The 22,212-nt window shown below is 44.6% G+C and overlaps 1 protein-coding gene across 2 annotated transcripts in view; it reads right to left on the bottom strand.

Annotated features, from left to right (window-relative positions):
• TBX15 (T-box transcription factor 15) overlaps window positions 1–21,953 on the bottom strand; it is a 106,644-nt gene extending 84,691 nt beyond the window's left edge. For both annotated transcript variants that reach the window (XM_033197629.1, XM_033197630.1), the window contains exon 1: window positions 21,209–21,953. In XM_033197629.1, coding sequence (XP_033053520.1) covers window positions 21,209–21,413 — 205 coding nt within the window. In that variant the 5' untranslated portion in view covers window positions 21,414–21,953. The remainder of the gene's footprint in view (window positions 1–21,208) is intronic.
• Window positions 21,954–22,212: the final 259 nt, after the last annotated feature.

The following is a 22,212-nucleotide window of genomic DNA, read 5'->3' as shown; positions in this document are numbered from 1 at the left end:
AAACCAGAGGCCCATGCACTGAAGAAGATACCTAATGGGCTGTCACCCAGCAGCGATTTCACAAATCGTGAAGAGCAGGTGCTCCTGGGCCTGCTGGGCAGCAGCTGAGGAAACACAAAGGTAGACATTCTGGGCTTAGAAACACGGGCTCCTCAAAAAAAAAAAAAAGTGAAGGAAACCCTCCATATCACTACTATGTACCTCTAGGCCTGGCCCTCAACCCAATTCCTAGGACAACTAGGAGAAGACCCATTGCACATTCAGGGGCCCTTAGAATGTAAAATGGTATTCGGCCTGTCTCCAGCACATCCTCTAAAGTTCCACCCACACTGCCCAGGGTAAGGAAATGAGGTACGGAAAGGAGGAGAGTATACTGAGGAAAGGAAGGTATACTGAGGCTGGGCGTTTTAACAGGAAAGCAACAGATCTATCCCAACAGCTCTGCTTATACCTGGCTGTGATCTTGCTTAAGCTGTCTTCATTTCCTTTCCCAATTCTAAGATAAGACTAGTAGTTTCATCTTCTATGTTTTTGAGAGAATGAAATAAAATTGTCAACATGATTTTCCATCCTGGGACAGACAGTACTTTGAGAAAATAAACTAATATACAAATATAAAATATTAGGAGTATTATGCAAGTGATCTTTTTGGAGAAAAGCCAGTGATTTGACTAAATTTTCCAGCCAGCTAGTTCAGTCAAAACAGTTAATCTGATAGCTCAGCACAGACAAAACCCAAAACTATGATTACTCATTAATTGCCACACATGTTAATTAATAGAGCACTTATTGCAAGCCAGGGATGGTGTGAAGACTAGACATACAGAGATAAAGACAGACTCCTGACCTATAGGAAATACCAGATCGAGTGAAGAAGCAGATGTAAACAAATAATTGTACTCCAATACCATCACTGCGGTATACTGTTAGAGGTACAAGCAAAGTGCCACAAGAGAAAAAGAAAAGGGTTGACCTCGTGACACCTACATTATTGACCTTCACAAGCAGACTCACCAAATCTTTATTTTTTATTTATTGCTTTGTATTGTTTTCACTTAGTCAAGCATCTAAGTGAATAATTTCAAAAATGAAGGACTAAAATTGTCAAGATATCACAGTGGTCGAAATACTATATAAAAATCATAAAAATGACCTATAAGTAGTAGCATAATTAGGCAATATTTCAAAGGAAATTATTTAAAACAATGTGTCTGCCACCACTGAGCTAAGATTTTGTGTTCTCTTTATGCCTGACGAAGATAGCTATATTCCATAGAAATTGCACCTCATCTGCCAACTCAGCAAATCAAATCCATCAGTTAAGCGAAGGAAAGGGACAAGTAGAAGATAAAATAGTCAAAGCAGTTGTTTAAAGCCATGTAGACAAAAGAAGAGGTTACCCAAATGTTTCACTTTTAAACTTGTGTTTTATTAGATTTGGTGTTTCATTCAGGTCTAAATATCATCCTAACAGTTGCAAATGTTGAGCGCAGCTCCCAGAGTTAACCTGCATAAAATTAAATTTAATTCTAATTTAATTCATTTCCAGAAGGGTATTCTGTTGTCAATGTTAAAATCCTGAAGGAGTTTCATCTTCCATGACCTCTATAAAATAACAAGTTGCGTTTGCCACAACCAGAAAAACATCCCAGGCCTCATTTGCTTAGGGAGCCTATAATCAGATATTACTTACCGTCCTCACGTTATTTCAATAGCCACAAGTCACTCCTATTAAAACAAAAAGTAGTTTTCTGACTTAGCTACAGTAATGAATGTTCTCGGTTAAGACATTTATTTGTATACTGGTAGAACTATTACAATAGCATTACAAATACAGGTTCCAGAGCACTGTGACCATTTTTGCCAAATGTACACTTCTCAGTCTTTTTCTTCTGGGAATTCCTAAGAAAAAGACAGTGGTACAGAACAGTGTTTTCCAAACTTGGATGCCCATCAAAATCATCTGAGGACTTTTTCTTTTTTTATTTTTTGAGAAAGGGTCTCCCTCTGTCACCCAGGCTGGAGTGCAGTGGCGTGATCTCAGCTCACTGCAACCTCCATCTCCCAGTTTCAAGCAATTCTCCTGCCTCAGCCTCCAGAGCACCTGGGATTACAGGCATGCATCACACTAATTTTTGTATTTTTTGTAGAGATGGGGTTTCACTATGTTGGCCAGGCTGGTCTCAAACTCCTGACCTCAATTGATCTGCCCACCTTAGTCTCCCAAAGTTCTGGGATTACAGGTGTGAGCCACCACGCCCAGTCTTACATCGTCTGAGAAATTTCCTGAAAAACAAACTTAATTGCTTTCTCTCAATGGCATATATATATATACATATATATATTGCAAATATATACATATTGCATTTGTGAGTTAACCAGCTGTTTTGCCAATGCTGTTGGGTGAAGAAAGGAAAGACCTAGAAGTTCTCAACATGGAAACTAGTTTGAGGGTCTGTTCTGATTTGGGCTTCCAAAAAAGGGTGTTAGTGCTCCACTTCCCATCTAAAGAGAACCGTATGATGTGAAACTTGGATTACAGTCTACAGTGAGCCCCAGAGCCAGGCACAGGGAGCTTCCCTGTTTGCCCAGACCCACCTTTTGATAAAGACACCAGGCCTCTATCTCCATCGTAAATACCAGGCACTTCAACTTCTTTGAAAACTATAAATACCATTGGGATTAGAAAGTAGGTTTTGGGGTTTTCCTAAGATACAACAGCCCAAATGGCATAATTAATATGTCACCTAGCATGTATTGTTAACAAGATCTGGGTTAGAAAATCCTTCTTGCAAGTCATGAAAAGCAACTGGCACAGCAGTCAGAAGATCCCTTACCCCAGAGTGTCTGCACCATGTTTCTTAGCATCATGGACCAATGGACTTACTCCCTGTACCTAGTACAGCTCAAAGGCTAGACATCGCCCAGTAGCCTATGGTTCAGGTTCATCCCATCTTCTCCTCCACTCAATAGGACCCACTGCACTGTGAAACAGAAAATAGGGGAGCTGAAACTGTGTGATTATTATAGGGGTGTCAAAGCAGTGACCTTCTGGAGTTGTTGATTCTGGACTCTGGACCATGAAAGACCGAAGGGTAGCCTATAAGAGAACTCTATAAGCCTCAAGGATCAGCATACAGATGAATGAATAATGAACTTTCAAATCTTTATGGACAATATATATCCTCAGAAAGCACTTCAGCATCTGAAGAGACTTGTTGTTTTCAGAGGCATCAAATTGGGTGCTTCATGACCTATAATCAGATCTTGGTGAGTCATCTTGTACAACCCTTCTAGGGTTGAGTTCCTGGGTCATATTCCCTTTTTAAAGAGGATACAGAATAAGAACTATGTTGGAGTGGCGTTCTCCCAAAAGACACCAGCTCATTCAACAATTTCTAGAGTCTGTTGGCTAATAACATTTAGAGACCCACAAACGTATCTTGAAGAAGTATCCTCCAAGATTCAGGATCAGAGATTCTTAACTAGAGAAAGATAGACTAAGTTATTCTGATCATTTACATATTAAGTGCAGAGAAACTCTTTTCCCATGCTTGGACCTCAAGGCATCCATTCACTTTAAGTCTGTTGGCCTTTGATATAGTTTGGCTTTATGTTCCCACCCAAATCTCATGTTGAATTGTAATCCTCAGTGTTGGGAGAGGGACCTGGTGGGAGGTGATTGGATCATGGGGGCAGATTTCTCCCTTGCTGTTCTTGTGATAGTGAGTTCTCACAATATCTGGTTGTTTAAAAGTGTGTGGCACTTCCCCCTGCGTGTTCTCTGTCTCCTGCTGCCATGTGAAGACATGCTGGCTTCCCCTTCACCTCTGCCACGATTATAAGTTTCCTGAAGCTTCCCCAGCCATGCCTACTGTACAGCCTGTGGAATTGTGAGTCAATTAAACATCTTTTCTTAACCAATTACCCAGTCTCAGGTAGTTCTTTATAGCAGTGTGAGAATGGACTAATACGGCCTCCTTGTGTAAGTCTGGCCCTCCACACCTGTCTCCACTTTGCAGGATTTAGAATATAACAATGGCTTGGAAACCACCACCCCTGCAGAACCTACAATGACACTGGGTCAGCCCTAGCAGTCCAGTGCCACTGTGGGCACACTAGCCGAGAGTTCACACTGAATCAAGGAGACCTTTATCTTCTAAACCAATGGATTGTTAACAAGATCTGGGTTAAAGAGAAACCCTCTTGCAAGTCATGAAAAGCAACTGCCATAGTAGTCAGAATATCTCTTTCCAAGCAACAGCAGGAAGGCAGGTCATAAGGCATAAAAGAAGAAAGGAAATAGCAAAGTGAGGCTGTTTTTCTCCTTGACCATCTGCATCAGAACCAAAACAGTACTGAGAATTTTACATGTAATTCATCAGAACCAAAAAGCACCTGGCACTCTGTGGATCTCTGCTGCTGACTCTTTTGACCGTAGAGTTTTTTAATGCATTCTCACAGAGCTGCCTTACACTTCTCAACCCTCCATTTTGCTCAGTGATTATCTTGCGTTTGAGAGGGTTTTCCTCCTTCCTTCTCCTGACAATCTTCCTTCCCTGGTACCATGGAGCTGAGTCCTAAGCTGGGATCTCCTGTCAGTTCATGCACATATTCCCCACTGCTCTTGGGAAGGGAAAGCCAGAAAAATTTCTGTCATTCTGCTTCAGCTTAACCCAATTCTGCTCTCTCAGGCAAACACACACAATCTGTCTTTCATTTAGAGATTTTTTTGCACTTCTGTTTAACACTAGATATTTTCAGATTGCCTTTTATTCTATTGCTTTTTCTCCCTTGCTGGGCAGAAAACAGAGGCTGCTGTGGTCACAATCCTGAAACAAATAGGAAAAGAGGAGGCAGAGAGGTTCCCACAAACTCATTATGCTTCTAAATGCTAACACCTCATCAGGCAAAAGCTCCAAAAGAGACTCCATGAGCATTCAACAATTTCTATCTACAAAAATGTTAAATGTCCTTTCTTTCTTCTCTAAGTCCAGGGTTCTTATTCCTATTATAGAGATTCCAGAATATACAGAGATCAACTGACACATTCGAGGTCACACCTACAGGTGACTGGCAGGCATCTCACTCTGGGCTCGAGGATCATCTTGAAGCCAAGTCATCTGTAAAGTGGCTGTAGTGGTCACAAAACCCATCACTAAAGTTTGACAACCACCAATTCAGTTTTACGAATGTTAACTGAGTGCCAACAGGAATTCAAAGATGAGTAAGACACAGTGCTCTCCAGGGTTTTCCAGTCTAGTTGGGGCTTGTAAAATAAATATTTCTTCCAAAAAGTTATAATTCAAGCAAAAACATGTTGGATGTCATAAGAAAGGTACAAAATATTAGTTTTTACAGGCTTCTAACTTATCCATTCATCTGTGACCAATTCTAAAATGTAGAAAATATCACCCAAAACCATTGTGTGAGTGTGTATATGCATTTACATGTGCACAAAGATGGCCACAGAATAAGAGGGACAGCCAAAGCCAACAACCCTTTGGATATAGGCATCAATTGCCCAAAAGTCTAAAGGTTAATGCCAATCTAATAGGGCAAAAGGAATCGAACAGGTGTGCATCCTGCCAAGAAAATAACAGGTTAAAACCAAATTACTGTCCTGTTGATAGTGTAAAGCCAGCAGGTATTCTATGATGATAAAGGCAGGACAAGAGCCTTGATTAACGGTCAAGTCAGGTTACTTGGTGAAGACCCCCTCCCAAGAGGAGCTGATAATGATGGCCAAAGGGGGACCCTTGTATTTGTACAATCTTAGCTACACCTTTGAGAGTTGCAGAAAATCTAACTGGAGCTCTTTTGTGACCACAAAACCACAGAAGCACCCTGGCGCCATTTTGAGAGGAAACCAAAAAGACATCCCTAAAAGAAGAGCTCCCTTTAGCCAACTCCAAGTTAAAGGTAAAATTGATGAAGCCAAAAACTTTCTTCCATTACAGTATATCCAAACATAGGAGCTCTGCATGGACATACGTAATGTTCTGAAGCCATTACATGTTTGGATTTATACATCATGTCAATTAACATTTATATCAAATTGCCCTTTTCCATCTTAGAATATTCCTGTCATATTTGGTGTCAAGATAGATCTTGAAAGTAGAATAAACTTTCTTTAGAAAGAAATTTATGGGAAAAAGCAGGAGGAACGGTGCTCCAGACAGCAGCAATAACGGCATGGAGGAGGAGAAAAAGCCGTTTGGAGAGGAGCTGTGATTAGGGCAGCAGTAGAAAGTAGGCAAGGAGGGTAGTTTGGTAGTTTGGGACCAGGGACCATCTTGTGCCAACACTCTCCAAATACTTTCTTTTCTTTTCTTTCTTTTTTTTTTTTTTTTTTTTTTTTTTTTTTTTTTTTTTTTTTTTTGTAGATGGAGTCTCACTCTTGTCACCCAGGCTGGAGTACAGTGGCTCAATCTTGGCTCATTGCAACCTCTGCCTCCCAGGTTTAAGTGATTCTCCTGCCCTCAGCCTTCCAAGTAGCTGGGATTACAGGTACCCACCACTGTGCCCAGCTAATTTTTGTATTTTTAGTAGAGACGGGGTTTCACCATGTTGCCCAGGCTGGTCTTAAAACTTCTGACCTCAGGTGGTCCACCTGCCTCGGCCTCCCAAAGTGCTGGGATTACAGGCGTGAGCCACCGCGCCCTGCCAAATGGTTTCTCATAAAAACACTAAAGAGTGTCTGAGTTGTCTCAATGTATGAAAAGTGTAATTATGAGCAAGATAGACAGATGACAATATTGAGCATTCCCTAATTTTGCACCAAATATGACAGGAATATTCTAAGATGGAAAAGGATAATTTGATATAAATGTTAATTGACATGATGTATGTACCAGGTACTATGCCAAGCACCTTAGATTTGTTATCTCACTTAATTCTCACAACAACTCTGCAGCAATATTATTGCCCTCATTTGACACGTACACAGCTGAGCTACAGTGTGCCCAGGTCATGTGTTCAAAGTCACAGCCAGAAGAGTTGCTCAAATCAGGTCTCCCTGACTCTTCCCTGCAGTTCAGTGCTACTTCTTTGGCCTCTTATCTACTGTCTTAGTTTCCCATACCAGCCAGCTTTCTCTGCTTCTAGTGTATGAAGGCTGTCTGCTTTCATGCTTTCATACTCACACTCACGCTCATCTCCCAACAGAGGCCATCCAATACACTACAGGGTTAGTAGTCAGCTGACAAGATAATGGACAAAAAAAAAGCCCTCAGAATTCAGAAAAGGTGCTGAATAAAAAAATCCCTCAAAAGTCTAAACCTATATACATGCCCAAAAACTGCCCTTATAATAAAGCAGATTTTTCATTCTCAGCACTGACCAGCAATGAGCCACACAGCTGTGGAAGCCTAACAATTTGGGCAGGAAAACAGACAGGCAAAGAAAAAGAAGAATGTAGTCAATCCCCAAAGAAAAAATGTTAACATCCGGAACCAATTCACCCACGCAGGCTAGGGAACTGTTACACCCAGTTCTCCATAACATCCCTCAGCACCGCCCCCAACGCTCCCCTACACACATACACACACATACTCTCATACACACTGGCTGAGGCTTGGCTTACTCTCTGCTCACCCCTACAACCATCAAATTGGCCTATGTCTTTAGGAGGCACCTCCTGCAGTACCTACCACCCAGTCAGAATATCACAGAGATGCCTTAAATCTCTGTGTTGTCACAGTCTAATCTGGGTAATGCACAGTTGTACCAGATGGGATCTAATGTTCCCAGGATTAATGTTGGTCATGCAACTAGTGCTCTGAACACTGCAGGGAAAATGAAATGACCAAGGCCTGGCTAGTTGCATACCTTGCAGAATCTACATTTCTAATGTGATAGATCTTATGGATGAGATCCAGTAAATCACCCAAGATTGCAGTGTTCATCTCATCCTCTGCCACACTCTATATTTCAAGAATTTGGCTCTCTATGGGTTCCTTGGGAAAGGAAATGGACCCAGAGATTCATATGCTTCTGTTGCTGCAAGAGCGTATCAAATCCCATCAATCAGTTGCCTGCACAGAGTGGTGCTGGCAATAGGAGAAAGCAGAGCTTTAAAACAGAGATGGATTTTACATCTTTCTCTTTTTCGCTTCTAAAAGCCATTTTTTTAATCACTGGGCACAACAGACAGGAATATGACAGACTGTACAACTAAAGAGCCAAGAAACACATTAATGCTAAAATCCACGCACCAAAACAGGGGCAGGGGGGCTGGATTTTCTTCAAATCCCTGTTGGAGACATCAGACTTCCTAAGAGAGGAAGGTTACTCGGAGTGGAGAAAAAGTGATGGAAAGACAGTGAACAGGTGCACCAGAAAAGCATGAAACCTGCTGTTGAGTTCTCTGAAACTCACTGCTGGCATCTCATCCACTTACAGCATTAGAAGAGTAATGGAGCACAGGGTGTAAGTCTTCGTTGAGATGAGAGACTTCTGCAAATAGCTGAGTACCATACCAAACAAGGCTACTCTAAATAGAGCTGTTACAAAATAAATGAATCAGAGCAGTCACTCAGAGGTTAAAGTTAAAACCTCTACCCTAACAGCGGGTGTACTTGCCGTGGGTCCTCAAGGCAGTTTCCTAATCCTAAGGCATTAAAAAGAAGCCACTGTGGAAATCAGAATCTCTTCCTTTGTAAATTCAATCCATGGCAAAGGGATTTCAGCTGTGATTACTGAGTTTGAAAAAAATCAACAGTACTTAGAAATGCACGAATTGCCCATCATTGCAACTGATATGTTTCTAAGCTGTTCCATTTTGAATCAATTACCAATAAGATTCCATCCATCCCGTTGTGAATGGAGAAGGGAATGGGTAAAACAGAACAGTTAAAGTTTCCTCCAAATTTCACTGCGTGAGGAGATTTAGGATGGAGAGGTTTTAGATAAAATTCAATATGTAGTCACTATACTTCAGACACTGAGATTTTTGTGCATTAAAGTCAAAGAAATGCAGGTCACGTTGGGAGGGCTGCAAGTGCGCCATTCCAAAGACCACGGCTTAGAAAATCAACCCTATATTACTGCCACAAAATCAACCCTATATCACTGCCACAAAGAGACCTCTACTAGCAGGTATGGAAAAGTCACCTTAGGAGCTGAGGAACTAATAATAACAAACAAGGAAGGAAAAGACCTGGAAACTATAAATAACCTCTCTCTCATTCACAATTTAACAATTTCTGTTTTGGTGACAATGTGAGCAGCAAACATAAATTTCCACCTACAAAGGTTCAATATTCTCCCTAGAGCTCTTAAGAATCATCTACAGGACAGGCAATATAATCTAGTAGTTAAGGATATTACTCTGGAGCCACACAGGGCTGAGTTTAAATTCTGGCTGGGTCACTTAAAGTATACTGGAACTGTGCAACGGTGGGTGAGCTATTTAATTTGTTGAGCCTTAATTTCCTCATTTGTAAAATGGAGAAAGAATTACCTTCCTCGAGACCTATTGGGTAGATGCAGTGAGAGAATGTGAATAAAACCATCCACACAGTACCTGGTACAGAGTGTGCTCTCAATTCATGAAAGCTACTGCTGGTTAGAGTTGTGGACACTGAGCAAAGATAATGCTTAGAAAATTGGAGAAGTATAGGAACAACTGTCTTGCAGATAAAACATAGGGCAGAGTCTAATTTGAACACTGAGACCTGGATTCCAGAAGGAAAGGGCAGCTCCCTTTTCCTCTGGATGGTCAAGGACCTCAGCACTTTTTCTTAAGGGCCCTGGGCTTCTTCTTGAAGGAGACTGAGGAGAGGATCTCTTCCCTGTTCCTCTTTCCTAGGGAAGCCACCTTCTCCCTCTGTTGCCAGGAAATAATATAAACAAAGTCTAGGGTGAAACAAAAATTTTAAAAAAATTAGTAAATTATCAAATCCAGGCTTCTGTTTTACAGAAGGAAGAAAACTGGGCAAACCAGGGCTGCCAAATGTAGGTTGTCCAGTCCTAAACCGGGCAAATCAGAGCTGAGGTTTCTGTTGTTTCTCTAAAAAAAGACTTCCCAATTTCCTCTTCCCCGACATTCAGCTCAGTTATAGGCTTTCTTATAATTTAGTCTCTTTCTTCTTTTATTCTTTTTGTTGTTGTTGTTGTTGTTGTTGTTGTTGTTGTTGTTTTAATTCAGCCAAGCAACACCTACTAATCCTTTACTGCAGCTTCAACTAACTGGTGCAACTGGCTCATTTTTTCTCAGAATCGGGGGGGTACATTGGAATATAGCTTTGCAAACAAAGAATGAATCCTCCTATTTCCTATCAGGTAAAGTCTGGTTTTTTAGGGATTTCTGAGCTCTGGGAAGAAATATCAAAAGCTAACCAAAGAGAAACATGCTTGTGTTATTCCACTTCCCTGCATTCAGAAAGGCCCTCCTGTCTTCTCAGAGCAGAGTTCCTAGGGAAGTTGGTAAGGCTGAGTCTCCTCAGCCCCGCTTCTGCTCACCCCCTCTTCCTACTGTATGCCAGTCAGCTACTCCCCACCCCTTCCCCAGATGCTCACTCAGGTTGGCATTTTGCCTCACTGGAACCTTCAATAGCAACAGCTGTCAAAATTCTTTTCGTCTTTATTAGCCACAGGTACTCAAATTCTGTACTGTTTCTAGCCATAGGCTATAAACAAAGTAGGGATTCCACTTCAAGTCCCAAACATTCCATTTAAAGCAAAAGAATGAGGGAGAGGGCCAATGGCTGCTATAGATTACAATTTGCAACAATTTCTTATCCAAGCTGCTGACTAAGGTGAGTAATCGCTGTCAGTTCAATTGATAGGAATAATAGGCACTATGCTAAATCTTGTGTTCCTGTATGTGAACCATCTCATGTAATTCTCAAGTAATCCTTTAGTGAACACATTTATCATTCCAATTTCATAGATGCAGAAACTAGGGTTGAGGGTGATTAACTAACTTGCCCAAAGTCATACAACTAGCAAGCATTAAAACCAGGGCTCAGACACATGCAGTCTGACCCTAAGAATCTGAGCTTTTAACCACTACACTGTATAATTCATTCATTCATTGCACCAAGTAGAAATGATAATAAGATAGAGTATTTTGTGAGTGTTTTGATATACATATAATTGTTATATACACATATATATACACATATACATAGCACAGGGACTGGCACAGAGTGCCTGTTTAATAAATGTTGCTGTTTGTTATCATTGTTCTTATCATGTTATCATTATTACAGTTTTATTATTTATTAAGTGCTTCCTATGTAACAGCCATTTGTCCTAGGTTCTGGAGATACAAAAACAATGAGGACAAGGTCGTTGGCCTACAGGGGCTGCACAGAATGCAGACATCAGATGAGGGTGAGGAGCCATCATTGGAGTTTGAACCCACCTGCAGAAGTCTGTAAGGAAATAAAGCCCTACAGATAGAAACACAAGAAACCCTCCCAGGTGTGTGCTGGGCACAGTTTTGCATCTGACCCTGCCCTCAAGTTCAGCAGCTATGAATAGAGGCCTTGAATGCTAAGCTGTCTTCTGATCTATCTTGTTGACAAGCGTTTTGCCCGTTACTAAGTCATCCTTTTAGCATTCTCACATCTCTGCCAGATCAAGATCTCAGCTTAGCAGACTAGACATGGAAAATAGTTGCTAGTGCTTTCCATCAGGCTCAAATAGTAATGAGGGGGCAACTGATTTTTATTAGCCCACCAATTCAACTCAGCAGTGATGAAGTTGCTTCTTTCAGCCGTCATTTTTCAAATCCAGAGTTTTTCCAGTTATTTCTGGGAATGGCACAGAAAATGTTCAAAGCATAAATAACTTACATTTCCTTTAAATTCGCTAATGCCGTAGAACCCTTTCAACAGCATTCACGCAAGCAACAATAGGTTACATCATACACAAGGACTGGAAATCACTGATCCAGGACTTCTGAACATGTGATATTAATATAAAAACTTTTTCAAAAACTGTACCAAAGCTTTTAATTCTAGCTCTAAAAATCTCTCTTTTTTAATTTTTTGGCCTTGTGTTGCTATTGCTGTTAATTTCTACAACTGCAGTAAAACTCCTTCGTTCCAACAAAGTAAGGATGGGTCAAGTGATGGCCAAAGTACTTTAGGAGAAAATGTTAATATTTCAAAAAACAAAACCAAAGTTAGGATCACAGAATCTTGTAGCTAAAGGGGCCTCACATGTCATTTGAGCCTCATCTCCCTCATTTCACAAATGAGGCACTGAGGCCTCATCAGTGGCTATAAAACAATTTTAAAACTTTTTTTCAACATTAATATGTCTGGTTTTTAATCAAATATCACTGGTTCCAACATCAATTGCAAAATTAGCACTAGAATCTAGGACTCCTAACTTAAGCTCCTCCAGCCCTCTTTCTACCATAAAAATATGGATATAATACAGAACATGAGGGTCTGTGTTGAAAGCTTTGCAGGAAAGTGAAGACATACATATCCACATAAGTAAGTAAAGTTTCTGATATATTTTACAATTCAGTATTTCTCTGTAAGTTTGTTTATACCTGTAATTTTCTAACTAAATCCTTCTTTCTAAATAGCACATAGGTATAGCCCCTCCACCCTTTGATGCCAAAAAAAAATCAAATTATTAATTAAGTTTCTAAATTGAGAAAACTTTTCTGAACCCAGGGAAGGCACTGCTGTGTTCACAATCACTTGTTGGCTCAAATGTTTGCCCCTTCCCACTGTGAAATTCAGTTATTTATTTTTCAGGAGCAAGAGTGGAAGCACTAAAACACCCAAGGTACCTACCCCTAGGTTTACAATTCTGAGCCCTGTATCCTGGAGAGATTAAAGCTTTGCAGCAAGGATGCATCGGGACAGGACTTCGCTTCAAAGGGAAGCCATTCCCGCCGGCTTCTTAAAAGAACGCAGTAACTTCAGCTACTAGTAGTCACTTCTCTGCTTTTACACTTGGTTGGTTTCTTTTTCTTTTTCTTTTTTTTTAATAAAAGAACGAGTTCATCGTTTTTTAATCCCCAAGAGCAGAGTGAAGGACAATCATTTGATTTTCTTTGTCTCGGTGGGCAATGCCCGCTTTCTGGGCGTGAGCATCCCTGTCTCTTAGGCACCCAGGGATCCTCCACGTCACGATCTCACAGGATGACTTTCCTTTTCAACAGACGAGCTACGATATATACTGACCCTAGATTTACCCATTTGGAAATGGTTAGGGATTAAAAGTTCTTCAAGTCAGCGGATTCTTGGTTTCTAATTGCTAATGTTTGAAGTCAGTTTGATTCCTCGGAAATTTGTTCTGCCTGATGAAAGCAAAAGCTCGAACTCCCCTCAGGGCGTGAGGTGTAAGACCCTTGGGTTCCATTTGCATTTCTGATTTGCTGTTGGCGGGTTCCTGATTTGTTTTTGTTTTGTTTTGTTTTGTTTGTGAGGGGGGTGTCTTTCGCCAGGGCCTTCCTGGTTCGCGCAGGGTCCCCACATTTCTCCAGGATGTAAATAGAGCTAAGAACAGTGACCATCCCTCAGGGTTTCGGGTCCCGGGTTTCCAAGGCCCCGCGACAACCCCGGGCGCACGCGGCGCGGCGAGGCGAGGCGAGGCGGCTGGGCCAGCGCGGAGCCCCGGGCGCGAGAACAGGAACTCGGGCCGGCACACTGAGGTGGTGCAGCCCAGCCGCGCCTGACCCGGCCGCAGTTCCCGCCCCGCGGCGCCTCCAAGGCCGGGCCGAGGGGCCGAGGACGGGCAGACGCGGCCACGGCCCAATTCTGACTTGTGAAGGTCACCTAAACTGCTCTGTTTTCCCAGAGATGGGTTGACGGAAAGAGATGCAATCCCAGTTCCTTCTGGGGCGAAACGGAATCTGAAATTCTTGGAGAGGGGGAAGAACTGGACGTTTTCATCGTGCGTGGAGGAAAGTTGGGGGAGGGGAAGTGAGTGGCAAGTAAGGGGGTTAACTGCTTCCCGGACCCCTATCCGGGGCTTAAACTACACGTCCCCGGGTGTGGGACAGTAAAAGAGAACGCAGCGGTGAGGGGATTAGGAAAATCAGTTCATCCTGTTGAGAACTAGGAGCTAAAAAAACTCCAAGGCTCCGAGCTAGGTCTATAATAAATACCTCTCTAATGTTCCCTTTCCAAGGGAACTCTACTCGTCATCTGTAGTGGGTGCTTTGTGTTTTTGTTTTTTAATCCTCTAAAGTGTATGACAACATTTTGGAAACTGTCAGCTCATTTGAGCCTTGGCAACTATATTATAGAAAATATAAGAAGACAAATAAGAGGACGCTTTTACATACATTCCTTATGTTCTTAATTTCCCCAAATCACGATGTTTCTCTAGTTATTTCCATAAGCCATTTTTATTATTAAGATTTCTTAGTTATTCCGTTTGCTTTCTACATGGACGAACATGAAACCACTTTTTAGAATAAAAAGCACCATTCTGCCCATCCAAAATTAATACAAATTACAAAATTAAATTTAGTTAGAAAAATTCCACTCTCCCTGTTCTTTTAAATAGCATCTGTACAGTCTCAATTTCTGGTATTTTGACTGGTACTTTTTTTTTTTTCCTTCTTTTTTGAGACAGTCTTGCTCTGTTGCCCAGGCTGGAGTGCAGTGGCACGATCTCGGCTCATTGCAACCTCGGCATCCTGGTTCAAACGATTCTCCTGCCTCAGCCTCCCGAATAGCTGGGATTACAGGCCCCCACCACCACACACAGCTAATATTTGTATTTTTAGTAGAAACAGGGTTTCACCATCATGGCCAGGCTGGTCTTGAACTCCTGACCTCATAATCCACCCGCCTTGGCCTCCCGAAATGCTGGGATTACAGGCATGAGCCACCTCGCCCGGCCTTGACTGGTACTTCTGACTTTGGTCACAGTCATCAGTTTATTTACAAGTTAAATGACAATGCCCATTACCTGGAAGTTTCAAAACTGGGATGCTTTAGAATCATCCCATGATACCTAGGGGTGACAAAACTTTTGGCCTCCCAAATTTTATACATTCCCAATTTGTTAAACTGGCCACACACACACACACACAATGGCAGTTTCTTGTCCCAAATTTTATCTACATCCAATTCAGAACTGATATTTTGATGCGGATATAGTGTTCTGGTGATATTATGGTGTTCACACACATAAGTTTGTGTATAAGCACATACATTTGTGAACATGTGTTTTATACACTTTTCTATAAAATATATAAAACACTAGCTAATATTTAAAGTATAAAATGAAAAGTAGTCATTTGCAAGGCCTGTTTTCACTTCTGGTATCAAAAGCTCATCACCAGTTTTGCAGTCAGCAAGATATCCTGCCTGAAATTGAAGCCATTAATGGCACTGAAGAAATGTTGATTGGTCCTCACCAGTTGCTTGAATTCCCCTTTTCCCATTTCACAGCAGGTCCTCCTTACCAAATCACATTTTCCACCTCCAACACTTAGAGCAAGGGCCTCACTTAAATTAACTAATGATTATCCTTCCCCCAAGAGGTGTAAACAGGACCCTAATTTATAAATTTGCTAATTGCTGTTCCCAGTGCAGACCCCTGAGTATCTCAGTCATGCACATATAAAATTCCAGACTTACTAGAAACCAGGAAAAGCAAAGCAAAAATAAACTACATGATGAGAAAGAGAAAGGAAATGAGATTCCACATTCCACCAGTTCCTTAGTTTTCCCTTTTGTGAAAAGTATCTCAAAAGGTCAAAACATAAAGCTCAGATGGGAAAATCATTTAAATATTTTCTCCTATTGAACAACTTTATCTTTTGATAGTATGAAAGCAATAACCAGCTACGTTCCCAGAATAATAATCGAATGGAGTCCTGTTTCCAGAAAGGAGAAAGGTATATAGCATGGCAATCTGCCCTTTATCCCTATGGAATTTGCACAGTTTGGCCTTGCTTTAAAAAACAAAAAACAAACAAACAAAAAACTATAGACACCCTGAGAAGGAATTCACAGATTTAAGAGGTAATTGTTTTTCTCTCGGGTGTGAGAAATAAAGTTCTACCAGAGTCTATAATCAGGATCTCAAAGCGGCCCTCTCATCTTGTAATTTTTTTTGGCAACAGAACGATTGTGATGGACCTGAAATATTTCACTCAATAATAGCATTGAGTGCCCTAACAGAGGATTGGATGAACACAATGTTTAGGCCTTCTAAGCCAAAATGTATTTGTCCCCCTTTCTCTTTGTGGCCTAATATGAGCGTTAATGACGAGGGACTCGTTTCCATGTTTACACTCATGAAGAACAGTATACAGATAAATGGAGAACACAAACCACAATACCCAGTTTAGGCATTGCATGCCATTCTTCACTCACTCCTCACATGCTGTCTATATTAAAAGCTATTTTAAACAACTTTTCTTTCATAATTAAAGGATTTTTATACCATTTGAAGTCATTGGTATGGGAGGCGTCAGAAAAATGTCAGACAATTTGTGTCACCATCATTTCAGTCTGAATTCCTGTTTAAGAAATTTAATTAAATTAACTTTCCTTCTGGGAATTTCACCTATACAAATCAAGATACCCAAAGTGGTAAGCTCAGAGCCCAAATATAGTGCTCAGTAAGAAATACCGTTGAGTTGGGAGTAGAAGATCTGAATTCAGAATTCCAGCGCCCGTAGACTGTGTGTGAAATTGCCTGGAAAGCCTTTGTTGCCCATGAGGTTTGTGCTTCCCCAGCAGGTCTCTGAGGTGCAGAGGTGGACGCCAGAGGCGGGTGAGGGATCGCCCTGCACTTCGTGGCAGCAAAGGGAGAGACCCGCACACCCGCTTGTGATCCCTGGGTCTATCATTACTGGCTTCTGAAGCGCGGCAACCTAGGGTGGGAAGGGACCTTTGGAAATGCAAACCACAGCCCATTTTACCTTCCTCCCCATCACAGTCCAAACTCTGCATCTGGGTTTTCCCATTCTCTGAACTTCCCATTGCCCTCGTGCAATTTGCCGTGGTCATTTTTTTTGGTGGGAACAGGTTACAATTACTTCCTTTTGCCTACTGGTTTGTCTTGTGCCACCGCGCAGGAGCCAGAGTTTTACCTAGAACGTCTTCATAACCATCTCAGCTGCCCGGGAACCCAGCCCGGCGCACCCAAAAGGCTTCTAATTTAGTAAGATCAGATCAGTGCGCAGAAAAAGGCCCTTGGCGGTCATCCTGTCAGCGAACAATAATCCTCACTGGCCCATGACAAACTCGGGCCTTATCTCCCTCTCGCTTCCCTTCACACAAGGTCACTTACCAAAAGGGTGACCTCCGCGGAAGACCATTTTAACCTGACAAGCGAGTGCCTTGCGTAGGTCCACCAGGCCTCACTCTTGACTCCTCGAAGCCACGAACCTCCAGGCCAGCACCAGTGCAGGGGCGTGCACAGCAGAGTCGAATCAAGGTTCCTTATCCCTGGACTCTACCCCCAGCAGACCCTCCGGCATCTCACTCTACGCGTTCGCGGAACACCCTGTCCCTGCGGTCGGAGCTCCGGCCTGTGCCCTGGCTGGCGCTTGCCCCGCGCAAACACAAACACATTCTCCCCCGCTGGCTTGAACTCATCCCTTTTTATTTGTTACTTAAACGTCAGTGAAGAGTCACTTCCTCCGTGTTCACCCTGTTTCCCTATTGGGGGTTGGAGGTGGGTAGAGAGGTGATGTCAGAATTAAAATCTCCGAGTTTTATTTTGAGCAAACAAACCATAAACTGGCAGATTAATTCATGTGACCACTTGATCTAGGTAACTGCAAAGAAAAAAGTGCCCTGGGGCGGCCGCGCTTACTGCACGGGCTTTTCCTGTCTCATTTCACTAGGAGTTGAGCTGTCTGGTGCGTTCGAGAATACGAGACCTGCCCCGTGTGCACGTGGGTGTGCCTGTCTAGGTGCCCACCCGCGCGCGCCACCACCTCCCCAGGCCTCTGGAGCGCAGCGGCTGCGTGGCCCGGCCCGAAGTCTCTGGAGGAGGAAATCCCTCCACAGAAGGTTTGAATTATTTCGCTCCGCGGGAGACCCGGCTTCGGCCGCACGCAGCAGATTTTGGCGGGAAAGGCCCAAGCCCTAGCTGAGGACTCCGGGTGGAGCCGGGGCTGAGGTCCGAGCGCAGATGGCGCCGCCGAGCGCCTGAAATATACTTGCAAGGCCGCAGCCAGAGCAGCTGTTCCAGCCGATCCTAGCTCTAAAGTTCCTCTGTTGCTCTGGGAGAGGGCGGGGACGAGCAGGCTCGAGAGCCAGGCTCCTCCGAGGCTGGTCTTGAGGCACTCCTAGAGGCTTCTCCAAAAGACGAGTGCCAGCGTAGGTATGACAGTGAGGGTACCTCACAGACCCTTCTCCAAAGTCTAGCGGGCCTTGGGGTTTTTCGGGGCCACCAGGCTCGGTGGAATTTTTGAAACACTTTCGAAATACATAGTTTCCTCCGTGGAGTGAGTGCCTACAACGCGTAGGCCGGACGGATCCCGCGTTGCTGTTGCTGCAGGTTGGTGCCCCAGGCTGCGGGTGCTTGGGCGCCAACTAAAGCCAGCTCTGTCCAGACGCGGAAAGAAAAATGGGCTGTGAGAAAGCAAAAGGCCGCGTTTTTGAATGAAAAGGCCGCGTTTTGAATGAAAAGGCCGCGTTTTGAATGAAAGTTAAACATTAAAATCTGACCCTAGGGTTGTCTAAAGATCGCGGAATTTTGAGGCTCCGGCAGAGAGGACTAAAAAACCGTGTCATGAGAGATGGTGAGAATACTCTAGGCATGAATGTGTGCGTGTGTGTGAGTGTTTAATTCTTCCCCCAAAACAATTTTTTGTTCTTTTCCTATTCCGGGTTTGTTATCGGCCTAGGGCGGGAGAGCCACACAGCGGCTTCTTGGCCCTAAGAAGGAGAAGAGAGTTGAAATATAATGACGCTCACCCGGGAAGAGACGCTGCCCTGGGCACAATAGGGTCGCCTGTGCTACTCCTCCATACACAGATCTTTAAATGTGTCCCTGTGTGTGTTCGTTAGGGTGCTACATTACAGCAAAATAAAGGCCTAAAAAGAACCCCAGCCGCGGTCGCGCCTTTCGCTACTGCCTGAGTCTGGAGCCCACAGCGCCACCTCTTCTGCTCCCTGGACCACTGCGCCTCCACGCCAAGGCCCCCTTTTTACTAAAAGATCTTTTCTCATCTATCAGCAAATCGTTAAGAAAGTCTTAGCCATTGCGGGGGCTCCAACTTAAGGCTTCCCCCGGCCCACTAAAAGGCTAGGCCCGGCCTGTAGCCCAGCTCTGCAGAAAGCCAGAGAGTGCTGGGCTTTCAGCTTCTTCCTCCTAGACCCTTGCCCCACAAGTATATTTCGTTTTCTGTAATCCAAATACCCATCTTTTTCTTTAAAAAAAAAAAAAAAAGATAACGTAATGGGAAATGACCACCCGAACTCTGTTACATAAAGTTAGTTCTGTTAGATCTTCCACCCCACCCCCATCCCGCGGGAGACAGTAAATAGAATTCGGGAGCTTAGCTCCCCACGTTCACGCTCTGGAATGGTCTCTTTTTGCCTCATTCCCTAACTTTCCTCTCTTCCGCCTCCTGAATGGAGCTCAGGCTGAGGAGAATGGCAGAAATGACCCCATGTATTACCCTTTTTGAACATAAGGCCCTAGACGGGCTCCGTGCGAACTGCGGCCTCCCAAGAGAAAACTTCCTGGGGACAGGACGTCTGCCACGCGCAGCTGAACAACTTCTGTTTTTTCCGCCGTGAGGAAAATAAAAGAAACTTACAAATTCTAAGGTGTCATAACCCCTGCAAGAACTTCTAACTGTATGAAGGCCCACGCGAGATTTTGACAATAGATAAATGAGGTGAGGAAATAGGGTCTGGCCAGGGAAGGGAAACACACATTAGCCCTGGGTCCCTTTCTGGAATGCCCACGCAGGGGTCCGCGTGGACAAGCACTTGCATTCAAATACAGGAAAAGGCTTGGATGGTCGAAATAAATCTCCTTTTAATTTTCTTTTCATCGACTAATAAAAATAATTCCCCAGCACTAAACTCAAATACCGTAACGGGCCACAAAAACACGGAGAATTCATAAAACTGTATCTCTGCAGGTCACCCGCTAATCGCATTATTATTAGCCTCGGGAGCATGGAAATTGAACTGTCACTGCCTAAAGAGAAAATGTAAGCGACAGCTGTCCCTCCTGTGAGTTGGACAGCTTTGCGGTTGGGATCCCCAATTTCCTGAGCCCCAGGCCGTCTCTATCCCAGTGCAGGCCGCTGCCCCCTCCCCAGGCTTGCCAGCGTGCGAAGCGGGGTCTACTCCCCAGCTCTGGCTGTTCAGCAGGAACACCTTCCAGTATGGTTTTAGAAGTCCGAGCTGGAAAGCTTCTGAAACCGCTAAACCAAGTTGCGAGCGTTGTGTGTGTGTGTGTGTGTGTGTGTGTGCGTGCGCGCGCACACTCAAGATTCTTCCGACAACAGCTGTTCCCCCTGGCTGTTTTTGCACAGTTGAAATCTTGGCACTTAACACAAAACGTTAAAGTTGGCTTCTCCCCTCCTAGGGTTCTGTTAAAATACAGACATGACATCCGCCCTGCTTTTTACATGTTCCGTACACATAATATACAGGGGTTACTGTAGGATCTGAGACACAAATCAATCGTACTCACACCCTAAATACACAGAGATGTGGGCCCTGAAGAGTGACCCAGGGAGTAGGGGGTCTAATACCCATTCTTGTTTCCGTAAACGCCAAAGGAGTAGAAATATAATTATGTTCCACCATCGAAAAGTTAGTGGGAGAAGGGCAAGGACGAGGTTGAAAGCTAAATGAGACAAACTGGTCATTCCCCGAGACTGAGGTATTGGATTGAAGAACGCCGCGCCAGTCCTCCCGAGTTCTCAAAAGCTAGTCCCAGATCTCGGCTCCCGCCGTTGCCTTCGGCCCGCGCCCCTCCCAATCCCAGGGACCGGCAGCCCCTTCACCCACTGACACCCAGAAAGCTGCGCTCTGCTCCCAAAAGAAGGAAATGCAAACAAAGAGGACTCCTTGCTTAGGTTGGCGACCAAAATGCAAGGTTCAGTTCAGCCCCAAAAATTGGTTCCGGTAAATTTATGGAGGCTCAAGGCATTTGCGCGAAGAAAAAGAAACCTATGTTGGGTCACGGCAGGGCGTCAAAGGCAGGGCCTAGCTCCTCACCGGCGACTGGCGACTGGCCCTTCGGCGTCCCCTCTCCGCCCGCCTCCCGCCGTCGGCTGCGACGCACTCACCCGGGTGAGGCTCCAGGCCGTGTGCCGCCGCGTCCTCCGTGTCTCCGAGTGGGCCCGCGGGGCTCAGCGCCTCCATGGACAGGTCCAGCCCCTTCTCCTCCCAGTCTCGCAGTTTCCGTTTTTTATTTGAGCCGATCAAGGCTTCAACGGAGAAGGCATGTGCTCGCGAGCTCAGGGCGACTGCAGATCTTCTCCTTTCACTCATTTTAGCCGCCCACACCCCTGCCTCCGCTCGCCCCCGTTACCGAGGGAGCAGCCGGCGCCCTGAAGCTCGGAGCGCCCACCGGGCCCGGCCCGGGAGAGGCAGAGGCGCGGCGGACGAGGCTGAGGCGGCGGCTCACGGGTCTCTGCACCCTCCCCCTGCGTCCTCCTCCGCCCTCCGCTGCCGGATCGGACCTGCGCCCCTACGCTGGCCCAGCTGCTAGGAACTAGCGCCCCGAGCGCCGCCCGCTCGCTGCATGAGCGCCCGAGTCCTGCTTCCCACCCACCGGGGCAGGCGCTCACAGGCTGTGTCCACTGAACTTCATCTTGTTTTTGTAATTATTATTCTGTCTCTCTCTCCTCTCTCTCTCTCCCCTCCCTCTCTTTTTCTCTCCTCCCTCTCTCTCTCTCTTCCTCTCTGCCTTCCCGTCCTCCCTCTGATCCAAACTTCTGGGAAACTTTTTTTTCCGCTAAATTCCTCCCTTCCCGAGGAACAGGGGGCAGGCGGTGCGCTCCTGTCCGAGGGGTGAGGGAGAGGGAGGGGGAGGAAGAAAAAGACTGAGGGGGAAAAAAGCCAGCCCCCAACCAATAGCGAGGAGGGAACAAGAGAAACCCCGAGAGCGCGAACCAATGAGAGGAAGGGAGAGACTGAGGCCCGGGCCAAGGCGGCAGGCCAGTCGTCCCCTGGATGCTCCTGGGCCGACTTTAACCCCTGGCTTCCCGGTTTCCCCATGGGTTACTCCAAGAGGGAGGTAGGAGAGTTGAAAGTCCAGGTCTGATCTGCGCCTTTACAAACTCCTGCA

This window comes from Trachypithecus francoisi, unplaced genomic scaffold (assembly GCF_009764315.1).
Source record: "Trachypithecus francoisi isolate TF-2019V2 unplaced genomic scaffold, Tfra_2.0 Lachesis_group5, whole genome shotgun sequence".
In the NCBI taxonomy this organism is placed as follows: Eukaryota; Metazoa; Chordata; class Mammalia; order Primates; family Cercopithecidae; genus Trachypithecus; species Trachypithecus francoisi.
The sequence above is the reverse complement of the archived record's forward strand: the minus strand, read 5'-3'. Positions and strand labels throughout refer to the sequence as shown.